The sequence below is a fragment of the Atractosteus spatula genome, assembly GCF_055471065.1.
Source record: "Atractosteus spatula isolate fAtrSpa1 chromosome 10 unlocalized genomic scaffold, fAtrSpa1.hap1 SUPER_10_unloc_1, whole genome shotgun sequence".
Lineage (NCBI taxonomy): Eukaryota > Metazoa > Chordata > Actinopteri > Semionotiformes > Lepisosteidae > Atractosteus > Atractosteus spatula.
In genome coordinates, this window is record NW_028296612.1 from 2,493,225 (window position 1) to 2,512,484 (window position 19,260).

At 56.6% G+C, this 19,260-nt stretch overlaps 1 protein-coding gene and 4 non-coding genes across 5 annotated transcripts; 3 read left to right on the top strand and 2 right to left on the bottom strand.

Moving 5' to 3' along the window:
• Positions 1 to 5,034: 5,034 nt before the first annotated feature.
• Positions 5,035 to 5,105, bottom strand: trnag-gcc (transfer RNA glycine (anticodon GCC)). Its single transcript has one exon. It is a non-coding gene; the product is annotated as a tRNA-Gly (tRNA).
• An 873-nt stretch (positions 5,106 to 5,978) lies between these two features.
• trnag-gcc (transfer RNA glycine (anticodon GCC)) lies at positions 5,979 to 6,049 on the top strand. Its single transcript has one exon. It is a non-coding gene; the product is annotated as a tRNA-Gly (tRNA).
• A 1,856-nt stretch (positions 6,050 to 7,905) lies between these two features.
• On the top strand, positions 7,906 to 7,976 carry trnag-gcc (transfer RNA glycine (anticodon GCC)). Its single transcript has one exon. It is a non-coding gene; the product is annotated as a tRNA-Gly (tRNA).
• Positions 7,977 to 10,052: 2,076 nt separating this feature from the next.
• On the top strand, positions 10,053 to 10,123 carry trnag-gcc (transfer RNA glycine (anticodon GCC)). Its single transcript has one exon. It is a non-coding gene; the product is annotated as a tRNA-Gly (tRNA).
• Positions 10,124 to 12,397: 2,274 nt separating this feature from the next.
• Positions 12,398 to 16,510, bottom strand: LOC148813416 (prostaglandin E synthase-like). Its single transcript, XM_088908375.1, has 3 exons — positions 16,311 to 16,510; positions 14,313 to 14,395; positions 12,398 to 12,660 (listed from the first exon to the last, which is right to left on the bottom strand). The coding sequence occupies exons 1-3, from the start codon at positions 16,425 to 16,427 to the stop codon at positions 12,411 to 12,413; spliced, it is 450 nt and encodes a 149-aa protein (XP_088764501.1). The 5' UTR covers positions 16,428 to 16,510; the 3' UTR covers positions 12,398 to 12,410.
• Positions 16,511 to 19,260: the final 2,750 nt, after the last annotated feature.

Here is a 19,260-nt window from a genome sequence, read left to right on the forward strand (position 1 = left end):
GACGGGAGACACAGCGAGAGAGAGAGAGAGAGAGAGAGGAGCGTCTCCCTCGGCCATGAACACACACCACAGGACGGGAGACACAGCGAGAGAGAGAGAGAGAGAGAGAGGAGCGTCTCCCTCGGCCATGAACACACACCAAAGGACGGGAGACACAGCGAGAGAGAGAGAGAGAGAGGAGCGTCTCCCTCGGCCATGAACACACACCACAGGACGGGAGACACAGCGAGAGAGAGAGAGAGGAGAGAGCTCAGAGCGTCTCCCTCGGCCATGAACACACACCACAGGACGGGAGACACAGCGAGAGAGAGAGAGAGAGAGAGGAGCGTCTCCCTCGGCCATGAACACACACCACAGGACGGGAGACACAGCGAGAGAGAGAGAGAGGAGAGAGCTCAGAGCGTCTCCCTCGGCCATGAACACACACCACAGGACGGGAGACACAGCGAGAGAGAGAGAGAGAGGAGAGAGCTCAGAGCGTCTCCCTCGGCCATGAACACACATCACAGGACGGGAGACACAGCGAGAGAGAGAGAGAGGAGAGAGCTCAGAGCGTCTCCCTCGGCCATGAACACACACCACAGGACGGGAGACACAGCGAGAGAGAGAGAGAGGAGAGAGCTCAGAGCGTCTCCCTCGGCCATGAACACACACCACAGGACGGGAGACACAGCGAGAGAGAGAGAGAAGAGGAGAGAGCTCAGAGCGTCTCCCTCGGCCATGAACACACACCACACGACGGGAGACACAGCGAGAGAGAGAGAGAGAGGAGAGAGCTCAGAGCGTCTCCCTCGGCCATGAACACACACCACAGGACGGGAGACACAGCGAGAGAGAGAGAGAGAGAGGAGCGTCTCCCTCGGCCATGAACACACACCACAGGACGGGAGACACAGCGAGAGAGAGAGAGGAGAGAGCTCAGAGCGTCTCCCTCGGCCATGAACACACACCACAGGACGGGAGACACAGCGAGAGACAGAGAGAGAGGAGAGAGCTCAGAGCGTCTCCCTCGGCCATGAACACACACCACAGGACGGGAGACACAGCGGAGAGAGAGAGAGAGGAGAGAGCTCAGAGCGTCTCCCTCGGCCATGAACACACACCACAGGACGGGAGACACAGCAAGAGAGAGAGAGGAGAGAGCTCAGAGCGTCTCCCTCGGCCATGAACACACACCACAGGACAGGAGGTCCAGCGAGAGAGAAAGAGGAGAGAGCTCAGAGCGTCTCCCTCGGCCATGAACACACACCACAGGACGGGAGACACAGCGAGAGAGGAGAGAGCTCAGAGCGTCTCCCTCGGCCATGAACACACACTACAGGACGGGAGACACAGCGAGAGAGAGAGAGGAGAGAGCTCAGAGCGTCTCCCTCGGCCATGAACACACACCACAGGACGGGAGACACAGCGAGAGAGAGAGAGAGAAAGGAGAGAGAGAGGAGCGTCTCCCTCAGCTATGAACATACACCACAGGACGGGAGACACAGAGAGAGAGAGGAGAGAGCTCAGAGCGTCTCCCTCGGCCATGAACACACATCACAGGAGGGGAGACACAGCGAGAGAGAGAGAGAGAGAGGAGCGTCTCCCTCGGCCATGAACACACACCACAGGACGGGAGACACAGCGAGAGAGAGAGAGAGGAGAGAGCTCAGAGCGTCTCCCTCGGCCATGAACACACACCACAGGACGGGAGACACAGCGAGAGAGAGAGAGAGAGGAGAGAGCTCAGAGCGTCTCCCTCGGCCATGAACACACACCACACGACGGGAGACACAGCGAGAGAGAGAGAGGAGAGAGCTCAGTGCGTCTCCCTCGGCCATGAACACACACCACAGGACGGGAGACACAGCGAGAGAGAGAGAGAGGAGCGTCTCCCTCGGCCATGAACACACACCACAGGACGGGAGACACAGCGAGAGAGAGAGAGGAGAGAGCTCAGAGCGTCTCCCTCGGCCATGAACACACACCACAGGACGGGAGACACAGCGAGAGACAGAGAGAGAGGAGAGAGCTCAGAGCATCTCCCTCGGCCATGAACACACACCACAGGACGGGAGACACAGCGAGAGAGAGAGAGAGAGAGAGAGGAGAGAGCTCAGAGCGTCTCCCTCGGCCATGAACACACACCACAGGATGGGAGACACAGCAAGAGAGAGAGAGGAGAGAGCTCAGAGCGTCTCCCTCGGCCATGAACACACACCACAGGACAGGAGGTCCAGCGAGAGAGAAAGAGGAGAGAGCTCAGAGCGTCTCCCTCGGCCATGAACACACACCACAGGACGGGAGACACAGCGAGAGAGGAGAGAGCTCAGAGCGTCTCCCTCGGCCATGAACACACACCACAGGACGGGAGACACAGCGAGAGAGAGAGGAGAGAGCTCAGAGCGTCTCCCTCGGCCATGAACACACACCACAGGACGGGAGACACAGCGAGAGAGAGAGAGAGAAAGGAGAGAGAGAGGAGCGTCTCCCTCAGCCATGAACATACACCACAGGACGGGAGACACAGAGAGAGAGAGGAGAGAGCTCAGAGCGTCTCCCTCGGCCATGAACACACATCACAGGAGGGGAGACACAGCGAGAGAGAGAGAGAGGAGATCCCAGGGACTCCCTCAGTCATAAACACACACAACAGGATAGGAGACACAGAGAGAGAGGGAGAGGAGATCACAGAGAATCCCTCAGTCATAAACACACTCCACAGGACAGGAGACACAGTGAGAGAGAGAGAGAGGAGAGTACTGAGGACCCCTCAGTAGTAAACACACTCCACAGGACAGGAGACACAGTGAGAGAGAGAGAGAGGAGAGCACAGAGACTCCCTCAGTAATAAACACACACACACTCCACAGGACAGGAGACACAGTGAGAGAGAGAGAGAGAGAGAGGAGATCCCGGCGACTCCCTCAGCCGTGAACACTGTAGTATCCATGTAGTCGATCTGCTCCGTTACATGCGCAGAATTCTGATTCCCTGTGAACCCCGAGACCCGTGTCCAGCAGAGCGGAGCGCAGACCCCCCCCGACACCCCTAGGAGCCGAGGGAGAGAGGGGGGCGGGGCTGTCCTTCAGCCTCAGCGGACAGCGGCTGCGCCTCCGCTCTGGGCCTGGTGGCGCCGGTGCCTGTGGAAGCTCGGGGCTGTATACTGTATGTGGATTGATGTAATACAGCGTCACACCCTCCCCGAATGTGTCGGTTCAGTTTGCATCGCGCGGCTGAACCGGGCTCCGTCTCTCTGCGGCCATCGGCGGCGGTACGCCATCCAGCTCCTCCTCCCTCCTCCCCGTCCTCCCATCCTCGGCCCGGTTCAGAGAGAGAGGGGGAGAGAGTCAGAGCGCTCCAGAGCGTCTCGCTCGGCCATGAACACACACCACAGGACGGGAGACACAGTGAGAGAGAGAGAGGAGATCCCAGAGAATCCCTCAGTCATAAACACACACACAACAGGACAGGAGACACAGTGAGAGATAGAGGAGATCACACGTGAGAGAAGAGAGGGAGAGGGAGAGGGAGAGGAGAGTACTGAGGACCCCTCAGCAGTAAACACACTCCACAGGACGGGAGACACAGCGAGAGAGAGAGGAGAGAGAGAGAGGGAGGGAGAGAGAGAGAGGGAGGGAGAGGGAGGGAGAGAGAGAGAGGGAGGGAGAGAGGAGGGAGGGAGAGGGGGAGAGGGAGAGAGAGAGGAGAGAGGGAGAGAGAGGGGGGGAGGGAGAGAGGAGAGGGAGAGAGAGAGGAGGGAGGGGGAGAGGGGGAGAGGGAGAGAGGGAGAGAGGGGGGGGAGAGAGAGAGGGGGGGAGAGAGAGAGGAGGGAGAGGGAGAGAGAGAGGAGGGAGGGGGAGAGGGAGAGAGGGAGAGAGAAGGGGGGAGAGAGAGAGGAGGGAGGGGGAGAGGGAGAGAGGAGGGAGAGGGAGAGGGCGAGGGCGAGGGAGAGGGAGGGAGAGAGGGAGAGAGAGAGGAGGGAGGGGGAGAGGGAGAGAGGAGGGAGAGGGAGAGGGCGAGGGCGAGGGAGAGGGAGGGAGAGAGGGAGAGAGAGAGGAGGGAGGGGGAGAGGGAGAGAGGAGGGAGAGGGAGAGGGCGAGGGCGAGGGAGAGGGAGGGAGAGAGGGAGAGAGAGAGGGGGAGAGAGGGAGAGAGAGAAAGAGGGAGGGAGGGAGAGAGAGAGGGGGAGACGCCGCCTTCTTCGGCGGGGTGTGTGAAAGCGCAGCCAGTCCCCAGCCGAGACGTTGGGTCTCTTTTCTCCTCTGATGCGGCACAGGAGGAAACTCTTCGCCTGCTGGGACTCGATTCAGAAATCGCCAAGAAAACTCTGACCCTGCGGTCTCTGGCGAGGAGCCGGATAGTCGCGACACTACCGCCCTCTGGTGGCCGTGTGGTGGTGTGAGTGTGCGTGTGTGAGAGTGTGCGGACTGTCGTGCTGGATTACCGGTCTCGGACCCCGGTCCTGGCGGGGCCTGGACTCCGGTGGCTTTTGTCCTAAAGCGAGCAGTCAATTCTGCATGAGAGGGATTAGGCGCTTCTGTACACAGAGGGTGGTGGGGGTGAGGAACAAGCTGCCCAGTCCGTGTGGTTGAAGCCGATACCCCGGCTTCTCTCCAGACACAGCTGGGTGAGCTCCTCCAGTCAGGACAGGAGGCTCTTCTGTACACAGAGGGGGGTGGGGGTGGGGAACAAGCTGCCCAGCCCCGTGGTTGAAGCCGATACCCTGGCTTCTCTCCAGACACAGCTGGAGGAGATAATAATAACAACAACAAGTTGCCCGTTCATATTGTCGAAGCCTATATTTTGACTTCTGGCTTCTTTTATTTTAATTTTTCAATTCTTTTCAATTAAATTGAATTAATTCGTGTTCTGTATTCGGTGTCTGGGCTGTCATTGCAAGCAGCAGCCAGAGCTCTCTTCTCGTCTGTCCTCTGCCTGATTCAGAAACGGCCCCCCCAAAATCCCTCCAAATGATTACCCTGCTGTCTCTGGTCCAGGGGACACCCCCACCCCCCCCCAGTCTGACAGGACAGAAAACAAAAAGCGACCGTCTTGCATTGGCCGGGAATCGAACCCGGGCCTCCCGCGTGGCAGGCGAGAATTCTACCACTGAACCACCAATGCTGCTCGCGCTGACTCTGCCTTTAAGAGCGCGCCTCGTGCTCGTCCCTCCCCCGAGCAGCAAGTCGGGCAGCTGCTGCTCGTGTGAAGGAGACGCGTCGCTTCGGCTGTGCTCGGGTGTGTTCGGCTCTACTCGGCTCGGCTGTGCTCGGGTCTGTTCGGCTGTGCTCGGGTGTGTTCGGCTCTACTCGGCTCGGCTGTGCTCGAGTTTGCTCGCCTCTACTCGGGTCTGCTCGGCTCGGCTGTGCTCGGGTCTGCTCGCCTCTACTCGGGTCTGCTCGGCTCGGATGTGCTCGGGTCTGCTCGCCTCTACTCGGGTCTGCTCGGCTCCGCTGTGCTCGGGTCTGTTCGGCTGTGCTTGGGTCTGTTCGGCTCGGCTGTGCTCGGGTCTGTTCGGCTCTACTCGGCTCGGCTGTGCTCGGGTGTGTTCGGCTCTACTCGGGTCTGCTGTGCTCGGGTGTGTTCGGCTCGGCTGTGCTCGGGTCTGTTCGGCTCTACTCGGCTCGGCTGTGCTCGGGTCTGCTCGCCTCTACTCGGGTCTGCTCGGCTCCGCTGTGCTCGGGTCTGTTCGGCTGTGCTCGGGTCTGTTCGGCTCTACTCGGCTCGGCTGTGCTCGGGTCTGCTCGGCTCCGCTGTGCTCGGGTCTGTTCGGCTGTGCTCGGGTCTGCTCGCCTCTACTCGGGTCTGCTCGGCTCCGCTGTGCTCGGCCCTACTCGGCTCTGCGGGCTCCCAGCGGGTCGTTCTGAGGCTCCTTGGCTTCTGAGCGCGGCAGGACGACTCCTCCACACGAACACAGCCGAACACGGGTGGACGTGGACGTGGAGGAGGAGGGGACGAGCACGAGGCGCGTTCCTGACCCAGGTCCCCGCACGTGCAGCATTGGTGGTTCAGTGGTAGAATTCTCGCCTGCCACGCGGGAGGCCCGGGTTCGATTCCCGGCCAATGCAGACCCGAAAATTTTTTTGGGGGGGAAGGGAGAGGAGGGGGTGTCTGCTGACCAGACTTAATATTTAAGATAGTTTATTATTAACAATAATAATAATTCAGACCAAGATAGAAAACAATCATTTCGAGCAAGATGATCATTTTGCGTGTGAGACAGAAAGTTCCGTGTGGGCTGTGGGTTTCTGGACCGGGCTGCGGGCAGGCGAGACGAGCCGTGTGTGTCGCCCGCACCGACTGCAGCGCGGGGCCAGCGGGGTAAAAACGAGGTAAGGAGAGCCCGGGGAGGGGAGCGATTGGCGCCACCGTGCAGTTCAGGAGTGGAAGCGCACGCACAAAAAACAAAACAAAACACGGGGAACAGCTCCGTTTTAAAAGTTTTATTCCTCAAGAGGTGATAAACATCCCGCCCCAAAATATAGCTCTGGTGTTAATAATAATAATAATAATAATAATAATAATGATACATCTGCAGGGTCTCCTGCTCCTGGAGAAGTTGGAGCTACAGGCGCGGGTGTTATTAATAATAATAATAATAATGATGATAAATTTGCTGTGTCTCCTGCTCCTGGACAGGTGGGAGCTTCAAGCGCGGGTGTTATTAATAATAATAATAATAATAATAATGATGATGATGATAAATTTGCTGTGTCTCCTGCTCCTGGACAGGTGGGAGCTTCAAGCGCGGGTGTTAATAATAATAATAATAATGATAATAATAATAATAATGATGATGATGATGATAAATTTGCTGTGTCTCCTGCTCCTGGACAGGTCGGAGCTTCAAGCGCGGGTGTTAATAATAATAATAATAATAATAATAATGATGATGATAAATTTGCTGTGTCTCCTGCTCCTGGACAGGTGGGAGCTTCAAGCGCGGGTGTTATTAATAATAATAATAATAATAATAATAATGATGATAAATTTGCTGTGTCTCCTGCTCCTGGACAGGTCGGAGCTTCAAGCGCGGGTGTTAATAATAATAATAATAATGATGATAATGATGATGATAAATTTGCAGTGTCTCCTGCTCCTGGACAGGTCGGAGCTTCAAGCGCGGGTGTTAATAATAATAATGATGATGATGATGATGATAAATTTGCTGTGTCTCCTGCTCCTGGACAGGTGGGAGCTTCAAGCGCGGGGGGTCTTGTTGATAATAATCTTCAATGATGACTGTTCAGCTGAGCGGAGAGAAAGCGCCGGTCTCCTTTCCGGATCAGTTCGGGGGGTTCCGGTCGTCTTGAGCGGCGCTGGCAGGCTGCAATCTTATTGAGGCGGGGGGGGGGGGATAAATACCTGCAGGTGGGGGAGTGGGGCCGCGCCCCGACTCGCGTGGGCGAGCGCGTGCAGCGGGTCGAAGTGGGTGGGAGGGGGAGACACGCGGGTTCCCCAGGCGGGGAGCGAGGTACTGTAACTCTGCTGGACGTCTGTCTACCAGGCGAGCAGCTCCGCACGCAGGGCAGGCGGCCATCACACAGAAACAAGATCTGCACCCCCCGGGTTCACCGCAAACCCTGCCTCGGACGCGAGATCACACGCGAAGATGACCCGCCCACGGCAGCGCGAAACGGCTCTGAACACGTGATCGCCCGGCTGTCTCTGGACCGGGAGGGGAGGGGGGGACACGACCCCAGTCTCACAGGGCCGGAAATTTAACGGGACTCGCTGCACGGGCCGGGAATCGCAGGCGAGAAGCCTCCCGCTGAGCCACCCACGCCTGTTCCCCACCCCCACCAGCTCTTGGCGTAGAGAACCGGCTCCGGCTCCGGGCACCACGGCCAGCGGGAGAGTCGGGAGACACGAGGAGGGGGATGGGGGGGCGAAGAGCTCGAGGGAGGGTGCAGCGGCACGTGCAGCATTGGTGGTTCAGTGGTAGAATTCTCGCCTGCCACGCGGGAGGCCCGGGTTCGATTCCCGGCCAATGCAGACCCGAAAATTTTTTTGGGGGGGGAAGGGAGAGGAGGGGGTGTCTGCTGACCAGACTTAATATTTCAGATAGTTTATTATTAATAATGATTCAGACCAAGATAACAATCAGCCCAAGATAGAAAACAATCATTTCGAGCAAGATGATCATTTTGCGTGTGAGACAGAAAGTTCCGTGTGGGCTGTGGGTTTCTGGACCGGGCCGCGGGCAGGCGAGACGAGCCGTGTGTGTCGCCCGCACCGACTGCAGCGCGGGGCCAGCGGGGTAAAAACGAGGTAAGGAGAGCCCGGGGAGGGGAGCGATTGGCGCCACCGTGCAGTTCAGGAGTGGAAGCGCACGCACAAAAAAAAAAACAAAACACGGGGAACAGCTCCGTTTTAAAAGTTTTATTCCTCAAGAGGTGATAAACATCCCGCCCCAAAATATAGCTCTGGTGTTAATAATAATAATAATAATAATAATAATGATACATCTGCAGGGTCTCCTGCTCCTGGAGAAGTTGGAGCTACAGGCGCGGGTGTTATTAATAATAATAATAATAATGATGATAAATTTGCTGTGTCTCCTGCTCCTGGACAGGTGGGAGCTACAGGCGCGGGTGTTAATAATAATAATAATAATAATAATAATAATAATGATGATAAATTTGCTGTGTCTCCTGCTCCTGGACAGGTCGGAGCTTCAAGCGCGGGTGTTAATAATAATAATAATAATAATAATAATAATGATGATAAATTTGCTGTGTCTCCTGCTCCTGGACAGGTCGGAGCTTCAAGCGCGGGTGTTAATAATAATAATAATGATGATGATGATAAATTTGCTGTGTCTCCTGCTCCTGGACAGGTGGGAGCTTCAAGCGCGGGTATTATTAATAATAATAGTAATAAAAATAATAATAATGATAAATTTGCTGTGTCTCCTGCTCCTGGACAGGTCGGAGCTTCAAGCGCGGGTGTTAATAATAATAATAATGATGATGATGATAAATTTGCTGTGTCTCCTGCTCCTGGACAGGTCGGAGCTTCAAGCGCGGGTGTTAATAATAATAATAATAATAATAATGATGATGATGATAAATTTGCTGTGTCTCCTGCTCCTGGACAGGTCGGAGCTTCAAGCGCGGGTGTTAATAATAATAATAATAATAATGATGATAAATTTGCTGTGTCTCCTGCTCCTGGACAGGTGGGAGCTTCAAGCGCGGGTGTTAATAATAATAATAATAATAATAATAATAATAATAATGATGATGATGATGATGATGATAAATTTGCTGTGTCTCCTGCTCCTGGACAGGTCGGAGCTTCAAGCGCGGGTGTTAATAATAATAATGATGATGATGATGATGATAAATTTGCTGTGTCTCCTGCTCCTGGACAGGTGGGAGCTTCAAGCGCGGGGGGTCTTGTTGATAATAATCTTCAATGATGACTGTTCAGCTGAGCGGAGAGAAAGCGCCGGTCTCCTTTCCGGATCAGTTCGGGGGGTTCCGGTCGTCTTGAGCGGCGCTGGCAGGCTGCAATCTCATTGAGGCGGGGGGGGGGGAGGGGATAAATACCTGCAGGTGGGGGAGTGGGGCCGCGCCCCGACTCGCGTGGGCGAGCGCGTGCAGCGGGTCGAAGTGGGTGGGAGGGGGAGACACGCGGGTTCCCCAGGCGGGGAGCGAGGTACTGTAACTCTGCTGGACGTCTGTCTACCAGGCGAGCAGCTCCGCACGCAGGGCAGGCGGCCATCACACAGAAACAAGATCTGCACCCCCCGGGTTCACCGCAAACCCTGCCTCGGACGCGACATCACACGCGAAGATGACCCGCCCACGGCAGCGCGAAACGGCTCTGAACACGTGATCGCCCGGCTGTCTCTGGACCGGGACACGACCCCAGTCTCACAGGGCCGGAAATTTAACGGGACTCGCTGCACGGGCCGGGAATCGCAGGCGAGAAGCCTCCCGCTGAGCCACCCACGCCTGTTCCCCACCCCCACCAGCTCTTGGCGTAGAGAACCGCCTCCGGCTCCGGGCACCACGGCCAGCGGGAGAGTCGGGAGACACGAGGAGGGGGAGCACTGCGCGTGCAGCATTGGTGGTTCAGTGGTAGAATTCTCGCCTGCCACGCGGGAGGCCTGGGTTCGATTCCCGGCCAATGCAAGACGGTCGCTTTTTTCTTTCTCTCTCTCTCTCTCTCTCTCTCTCTCTCTTTTTCTCCTTCCTCTGTTTCCTGTTCATTTTGGTTAATCGTGCCTCCGTGCGTCCTGACCCCCCCACCCGCCGGGCCCAACACCCGGTGCCGATGCAGCGCTCGGAAGGACACGAGTCTCTTACTCGAACCCGATCGCGGTCGTGGGTACAACGAGACACAGCTCGGGCTGTTGTAGTTATTCGTGTGTGTGTGTGTGTGTGTGTGTGTGTGTGTGTGTGTGTGTCCTGTGTTGGACGGCTGTCCTGTCCAGGGTGTGTGAGTGTCTGTGTCCTGTGATGGACTGCTGTCCTGTCCAGGGTGTGTAAGTGTGTGTGTGTGTGTCCTGTGATGGACTGGTGTCCTGTCCAGGTGTGTGTGTGTGTGTGTGTGTGTGTGTGTCCTGTGATGGACTGGTGTCCTGTCCAGGGTGTGTGTGTCCTGTGATGGACTGGTGTCCTGTCCAGGGTGTGTGTGTGTATTGGCTCCGGCAGAGCTGGCATTCAGAACAACAACAACAACAAACAAACAACGATCACGGAGATAAAGTTCACACTGTGTTTCGTTTAATTTAAAAAGGAGGCATTACAACGTTTTCACTCAAATACCGGGACACAAGCGACATAAAATATACAGCGGTCAGCCCACTGATGCCCAGCAGGCGGCGCCCCTGAGTCAGCTGGCCGACGATCAGTCCCAGCCGACAAAAAGGAGAAGCTGGGTGATTAACATGCGGGAGCAGCGTGCAAAAAAAAAACACATCTGAATAAACACGACAGGTTTTACATGTGAGCACAAAGGACGTCCCTCACCCTGTGATATATGTACACAATACTGCTGAGGAGCCTGAAGGCATTTTTATGGCTTTCCCAGTTCAACTGAATCAGTTTTTCTTTCAATAGCAGCACTGCAGAAGTAAAATAGAAGCAGGGCTGTCCAGTCCTGGCCCTGGAGGGGTCAGTGTGTGTGTGTGTGTCTGCAGAGTCTCCAGGGGTCTTTAAAGCAGGGCTGTCCAGTCCTGGTCCTGGAGGGGTCAGTGTGTGTGTGTGTCTGCAGAGTCTCCAGGGGTCTTTAAAGCAGGGCTGTCCAGTCCTGGTCCTGGAGGGGTCAGTGTGTGTGTGTGTCTGCAGAGTCTCCAGGGGTCTTTAAAGCAGGGCTGTCCAGTCCTGGTCCTGGAGGGGTCAGTGTGTGTGTGTGTGTCTGCAGAGTCTCCAGGGGTCTTTAAAGCAGGGCTGTCCAGTCCTGGTCCTGGAGGGGTCAGTGTGTGTGTGTCTGCAGAGTCTCCAGGGGTCTTTAAAGCAGGGCTGTCCAGTCCTGGTCCTGGAGGGGTCAGTGTGTGTGTGTGTGTGTGTCTGCAGAGTCTCTAGGTGTCTTTAAAGCAGGGCTGTCCAGTCCTGGTCCTGGAGGGGTCAGTGTGTGTGTGTGTGTGTGTGTGTGTGTGTGTGTCTGCAGAGTCTCCAGGTGTCTTTAAAGCAGGGCTGTCCAGTCCTGGTCCTGGAGGGGTCAGTGTGTGTGTGTGTGTGTGTGTGTGTGTGTGTGTGTCTGCAGAGTCTCCAGGGGTCTTTAAAGCAGGGCTGTCCAGTCCTGGTCCTGGAGGGGTCAGTGTGTGTGTGTCTGCAGAGTCTCCAGGGGTCTTTAAAGCAGGGCTGTCCAGTCCTGGTCCTGGAGGGGTCAGTGTGTGTGTGTCTGCAGAGTCTCCAGGGGTCTTTAAAGCAGGGCTGTCCAGTCCTGGTCCTGGAGGGGTCAGTGTGTGTGTGTCTGCAGAGTCTCCAGGGGTCTTTAAAGCAGGGCTGTCCAGTGCTGGTCCTGGAGGGGTCAGTGTGTGTGTGTGTGTGTGTGTGTGTGTGTGTGTGTGTGTGTGTCTGCAGAGTCTCCAGGGGTCTTTAAAGCAGGGCTGTCCAGTCCTGGTCCTGGAGGGGTCAGTGTGTGTGTGTGTCTGCAGAGTCTCCAGGGGTCTTTAAAGCAGGGCTGTCCAGTCCTGGTCCTGGAGGGGTCAGTGTGTGTGTGTCTGCAGAGTCTCCAGGGGTCTTTTAAATAGAAAATGCAACAAAACATATAGCGCTGGGTCCCATTTCTGGGTGTCACTCCAGACAAAGTCTCTCAGATAAAAGACGAGGTCCACACCTTGTCCCACGAAGAGAGGCGTCTCTGGGGGGGGGGGGGGTATTATCTGCCCATCCTGCTCACAAACCGCCCCCCCCCCCCCCCCGGTCCCCCGCCCTTGGGGGATAAAACCACCGGGGGGTGCAGTTCCAGTGCCTACCAGTAGGAGGCGACGTTGATGAGGATCTTGAGGGCCATGGAGAGGCAGGGCAGCTGGCCCAGGGCATAGGCCAGGGAGCGGGCGGGGGCCGGCAGGGGGCACAGGTAGGCCGCGGTGTGGGCCAGCCGGGCCAGGAAGAAGGCCCGGAAGTAGAGCCGGGCCGTGGCCGGCGCCGGATCCAGCAGGCAGTACAGGGCGCCGGTGAACAGGAAGGGCAGGACGCACTCCAGGTCGTTGCGGTGGAGCCTGGGGGGGGGAGAGGGGGGAGACGAGTTACGGCACGCCGGCGTCCTTCGGATACAACAGGACCGGGACGGAAACAACAGCAACAAGCACACAAGCAAACAGCTGGAGGGTGGTATCGACGTCGGATCGCTCCGGACTGGACTTGGGACTGGGGACTGGGGACTGGGGACTCGGGACTGGGGTGGGGGCCCAGCTCTCTCCAGACACAGCCGGACGGGAGACTCTTCTGTACACAAAGGGTGGTGGGAGGGTGGAACAATCTGCCCAGCCATGTCGTCGAAGCTGGTAACCTGTCTGTGTGTGTCCTGTGATGGACTGGTGTCCTGTCCAGGGTGTGTGTGTCCTGTGATGGACTGGTGTCCTGTCCAGGTGTGTGTGTGTGTGTGTGTGTGTGTGTGTGTGTGTCCTGTGATGGACTGGTGTCCTGTCCAGGGTGTGTGAGTGTGTGTGTGTGTCCTGTGATGGACAGCTGTCCTGTCCTGTCCTGTCCTGTCCAGGGTGTGTGTGTGTGTGTGTGTGTGTCCAGTCCAGGGTGTGTGAGTGTGTGTGTGTCCTGTGATGGACTGGTGTCCTGTCCAGGGTGTGTGTGTGTGTGTCCTGTGATGGACTGCTGTCCTGTCCAGGGTGTGTGAGTGTGTGTGAGTCCTGTGATGGACTGGTGTCCTGTCCAGGGTGTGTGTGTGTGTGTGTGTGTCCTGTGATGGACTGCTGTCCTGTCCAGGGTGAGCCCTGCCCTGTGCCTGTTGCTTGCTGGGACAGACTCCAGCTCCCCCAGTCTGTGACCCTGGACTGGAGAGAGCTGTGGGAAGACAGCTGGACGGTTATATTTGTCTAGAGTTCCTTGCCTCGGTGTGACTGTCTGTGCCTGTGCAGGCCGGGCAGCTTCTTGTTAGCGACCGGTGAGCTGCGCCGAGTCACGAGATCTCCGTTTCCGGTAATTAAAGTCATTAAACGGATTTGATCGCCACTCTCCGTCCTCAGAGCTGCTCATTAGCGGATTAGGGGCTTTTCATGGCAGCTGGAGCACACCTGGGCAGGGAGACGCGCGCGCACGCACGCACCCACCCACACAGAGCCCCCGGCGCGCTGTAGCAGCACTGCGGCCGTCGCTAGGGAGCAGAACGCGCCACACGTGAGAGGAGCTCATCCTGGGCGGCCAGGCTCGTTCGGCAGTGAGTCGCTAACTGATCCCAGGGTCTCGCCCAGCTGTGTCTGGAGAGGAGCCAGGGTATCGGCTTCAACCACACGGACTGGGCGGCTTGTTCCCTACCCCCGCCACCCTCTGTGTACAGTAGAGCCTCCTGTCCTGACTGGAGGAGCTCACCCAGCTGTGTCTGGAGAGAAGCCAGGGTATCGGCTTCAACCACACAGGCTGGGCAGCTTGTTCCCCACCCCCACCACTCTCTGTGTACAGAAGAGCCCCCTGTCCTGACTGGAGGAGCTCGTCCAGCTGTGTCTGGAGAGAAGCCAGGGTATCGGCTTCAACCACACGGACTGGGCAGCTTGTTCCCCACCCCCACCCCCCTCTGTGTACAGAAGAGCCCCCCTGTCCTGGGCAGCTCGTTCCTCCCACGTCCCCTGCTCCGCTCTCCTGTGTGTGAGCCCCTGGGCGCAGTGGGCGTGTGTGTGCGTATATATAGCGACCTGCTCACCTCCTGCATCGCTCCACGTCCTCGTCCCGCCTGCAGAACTTGAGCCCCCCGTGCCGAAGTGCATCCTCGGGGTTAGCGAACGCCTGCAAGAGGGGGGGGGGAGGAGACATCCGTCACCCCGAGCTCACAAGCCTGTCCGCACACACACACACACACACACACACACGGAGGGCCCTGCTCTGTACACGCTGGGATCCCACCTCTGACGAGCCGGGCGAGGGGAGGCGGACGGTGTGCCGTGTATTTTGTTTTCGGGGCGGGACAGCGACTCGCAACGCGCCGCGCAAATAACAGCACCGCCTCCACCCCCCCACCAACGACAACGGCAGCAGCACCGACAACGCAACCAGCAGCGACGACGACGACGACGGCGACGACAGCAGCAGCATCAACAACGACAGCAGCAACAACGACAGCAAGAACAACGACAACAGCAACAACGACAACAGCAACAACAACAGCAACGACAACAATGACAGCAGCAGTAACAACACCTCCACCACCAACAGCAACGACAATAGCAACAGCAACATCAACAGCAACAGCAACAACAACAGGAACAGCAACAACGACAGCAACCGTAACAACACCTCCACCACCACCACCAACAGCAACAACGACAACAGCAACAACAACAGCAACGACAACAATGACAGCAGCAGTAACAACACCTCCACCAACAACAACAACGACAGCAGCAACGACAACAACGATAGCAACAGTAACAACACCTCCACCAACAACAACAACGACAGCAGCAACACCAACAGCAACATCAACAGCAACAATGACAACAACAGCAACAACGACAGCAACAGTAACAACACCTCCACCAACAACAACAACGACAGCAGCAACACCAACAGCAACATCAACAGCAACAATGACAACAACAGCAACAACGACAGCAACAGTAACAACACCTCCACCAACAACAACAACGACAGCAGCAACACCAACAGCAACATCAACAGCAACAATGACAACAACAGCAACAACGACAGCAACAGCAACAACGACAACAGCAACAACAACAGCAACGACAACAATGACAGCAGCAGTAACAACACCTCCACCACCAACAGCAACGACAATAGCAACAGCAACATCAACAGCAACAGCAACAACAACAGGAACAGCAACAACGACAGCAACAGTAACAACACCTCCACCACCACCACCAACAACAACAACGACAACAGCAACAACAACAGCAACGACAACAATGACAGCAGCAGTAACAACACCTCCACCACCAACAGCAACGACAATAGCAACAGCAACATCAACAGCAACAGCAACAACAACAGGAACAGCAACAACGACAGCAACCGTAACAACACCTCCACCACCACCACCACCAACAACAACGACAACAGCAACAACAACAGCAACGACAACAATGACAGCAGCAGTAACAACACCTCCACCAACAACAGCAACGACAGCAGCAACGACAACAACGACAGCAACAGTAACAACACCTCCACCAACAACAACAACGACAGCAGCAACACCAACAGCAACATCAACAGCAACAATGACAACAACAGCAACAACGACAGCAACAGCAACAACGACAGCAACAGCAACAACGACAACAGCAACGACAACAATGACAGCAGCAGTAACAACACCTCCACCAACAACAACAACGACAGCAGCAACGACAACAACGATAGCAACAGTAACAACACCTCCACCAACAACAACAACGACAGCAGCAGCAACACCAACAGCAACATCAACAGCAACAATGACAACAACAGCAACAACGACAGCAACAGTAACAACACCTCCACCACCAACAACAACAACAGCAGCAGCAACAACAACAGCAACATCAACAGCAACAGAAACAGTAACAACGACAACACCACCACCAACAACAACACAAACGAGAACAGCGAAGCGACACTCCGGGACAGCGGCCAGAGCCGGCGCCGACCCGAGACCCAGGATCCGCTCGCTCCGGCCCGGTCTTGTTCTCTCTCTCACCTTCCTGCGGAGGCGCAGCTGGCCCGTCAGCACGGCCACGCCGAACATCTTCAGCACCAGCAGGACGGCGTAGAAGACGAAGGAGCAGCACACCTCGTCCCGCAGGTCCAGGGCCATGAGCAGGCGTGCGGTGTTGATACAGCGACAGCGACAGCGACACAGCGCCTTCTGAGACGGACGGCCCGGGTCGCAGCAGCAGCAGCAGCACCAGACCGGACCGGACCGAGCGGTTCTGAGCGTCCCAGGCTCGGTGTGAGGAGGTGTCTGAGCTGCTCGGCTCGTTTTATAACCTCAGCAGCGGAAACAGAGCGCCTTCTGAGACAGACCGCTGGATCGCAGCAGCAGCAGCAGCACCAGAGCGGACCGAGCGGTTCTGAGCGTCCCAGGCTCGGTGTGAGGAGGTGTCTGAGCTGCTCGGCTCGTTTTATAGCCTCAGCAGCGGAAACAGAGCGCCTTCTGAGACAGACCGCTGGATCGCAGCAGCAGCAGCAGCAGCACCAGAGCGGACCGAGCGGTTCTGAGCGTCCCAGGCTCGGTGTGAGGAGGTGTCTGAGCTGCTCGGCTCGTTTTATAGCCTCCCACACCCATCCCTTCCCCCCCTCCAAAAACAAACCTTCCCTCCCTCCCTCTCTCTCTCTCTCTTTTTTTTGGAAGAAAGTGAAAGGTCTGCGTTTCGTGCAGCCCGGAGGTGTGGGAGAACATGACGGCAGGAGCTGTTCCCGGAGGGCAGAGATTTCCTGGGCTCTGTTTCCTGCCTCTTTGCCAGGTCCTGTCCGGACACGCGCGGTAATCCGAGTTCAAAACCTCGAAGGGAGAACTGGAAAATCCCAGCTGGATTGGGCTCCTCTCCAGACGCAGCTGGGTGAGCTCCTCCAGTCGGGACAGGAGGCTCTTCTGTACACAGAGGAGGGTGGGGGTAGGGAACAAGCTGCCCAGCTCTGTGGTTGAAGGCGATACCCCGGCTTCTCTCCAGACACAGCTGGGCGAGCTCCTCCAGTCAGGACAGGAGGCTCTTCTGTACACAGAGGGGGGTGGGAGGGTGGAACAAGCTGCCCAGTCCGTGTGGTTGAAGCCGACACCCTGGCTTCTCTCCAGACACAGCTGGGTGAGCTCCTCCAGTCAGGACAGGAGGTGCTTCTGTACACAGAGGGTGGCAGGGGAGTGGAACAAGCTGCCCAGCTACGTGGTTGAAGACGCTACCCTGTTTTTTCTCCAGACGCAGCTGGGTGAGCTCCTCCAGTCAGGACAGGGGGCCACGTCTGAGTGGATTTCCTTGCTCGGGGGCGGATTCCCAGTGACGCGCGGTCCTGTTCAAGCCGGCTGCTGGAGGAGCTGTGTGATTTCTCAGCCACACGCACCCCAGGAGAGGCAGACAGAGGATCAACACCGGCGCGCGCGGGCCCGGCGAGCCCCAGCCTGCTCCGGCCCGCCGCGGTGGTGACGTCGTCCTGTCGCGGATTCAGTGCGGCGGCGAGGCTCTTGTGTAAGCATGGCGTTGGAAAACCACACAGCTGTTCGCTAACGCGCCTTTCAGAACGCTCGAGATTAACACACACCCTGGACAGGACAGCAGTCCATCACAGGACACACACACACACTCACACACCCTGGACAGGACACCAGTCCATCACAGGACACACACTCACTCACACACCCTGGACAGGACAGCAGTCCATCACAGGACACACTCACACACCCTGGACAGGACACCAGTCCATCACAGGACACACACTCACACACCCTGGACAGGACACCAGTCCATCACAGGACACACACTCACACACCCTGGACAGGACACCAGTCCATCACAGGACACACACACACACACCCTGGACAGGACACCAGTCCATCACAGGACACACACACCCTGGACAGGACACCAGTCCATCACAGGACACACACACACTCATACACCCTGGACAGGACACCAGTCCATCACAGGACACACACACACACACTCACACACCCTGGACAGGACACCAGTCCATCACAGGACACACACACACTCACACACCCTGGACAGGACACCAGTCCATCACAGGACACACACACACACACAATCACACCAGGGCTGGTTTTCCCAGAAGGCAATTCACCCACCAGCCTGTCTCTGGATTGTGGCAGGAAACTGGAGCACCTGGAGGAAACCCCCACAAACATGAGGAGAGCATGCAAACTCCACACACACAGCACCCCCAGTCCAGAATTGAACCCAGGGCCCCAGCGAAGCCAACAGCAATGCTGACCCCTGCACTTCAGTGCCAAACTCTAAATTGATAGGAGCAAAAGAGGTATGGAGTTCTGGGGGTTATAAATAGTGCTGAGCTCAGGACAGGAGGCTCTCCTGTACACAGAGGGGGGTGGGGGTGGGGAACAAGCTGCCCAGCCCTGTGGTTGAAGCTGATACCCTGGCTTCTCTCCAGACACAGCTGGGTGAGACCCTCGGATCAATACCTACCCAACAGGCCGGATGGTCTCTCTTGTTTGTAATGTTCCTGTTAGTGACTCATGGCTCCAGGCCTGATAGTACCTGTTGATTTCAGTGAAGTGGCTCTGATTCCCAGCATGAGTCAAGCCCACTTCCTGCTTTTCCGGATGGGAGATTTTTCTTAAACCTAAAGGCAGGAAGACATCAAACAGACTGACAACTAAGAGTGAAACTTTCACACAAGGTTGCCAACAATTAAAAAGTCATTTGTTTCAGAGAAAAATCCTTCAGCTGTTTAGAAAGAAAGATGACACATACACACACACTGACCCCTCCAGGACCAGGACTGGACAGCCCTGCTTTAAAGACAACTGGAGACTCTGCAGACACACACACTGACCCCTCCAGGTCCAGGACTGGACAGCCCTGCTTTAAAGACCCCTGGAGACTCTGCAGACACACACACACACTGACCCCTCCAGGACCAGGACTGGACAGCCCTGCTTTAAAGACCCCTGGAGA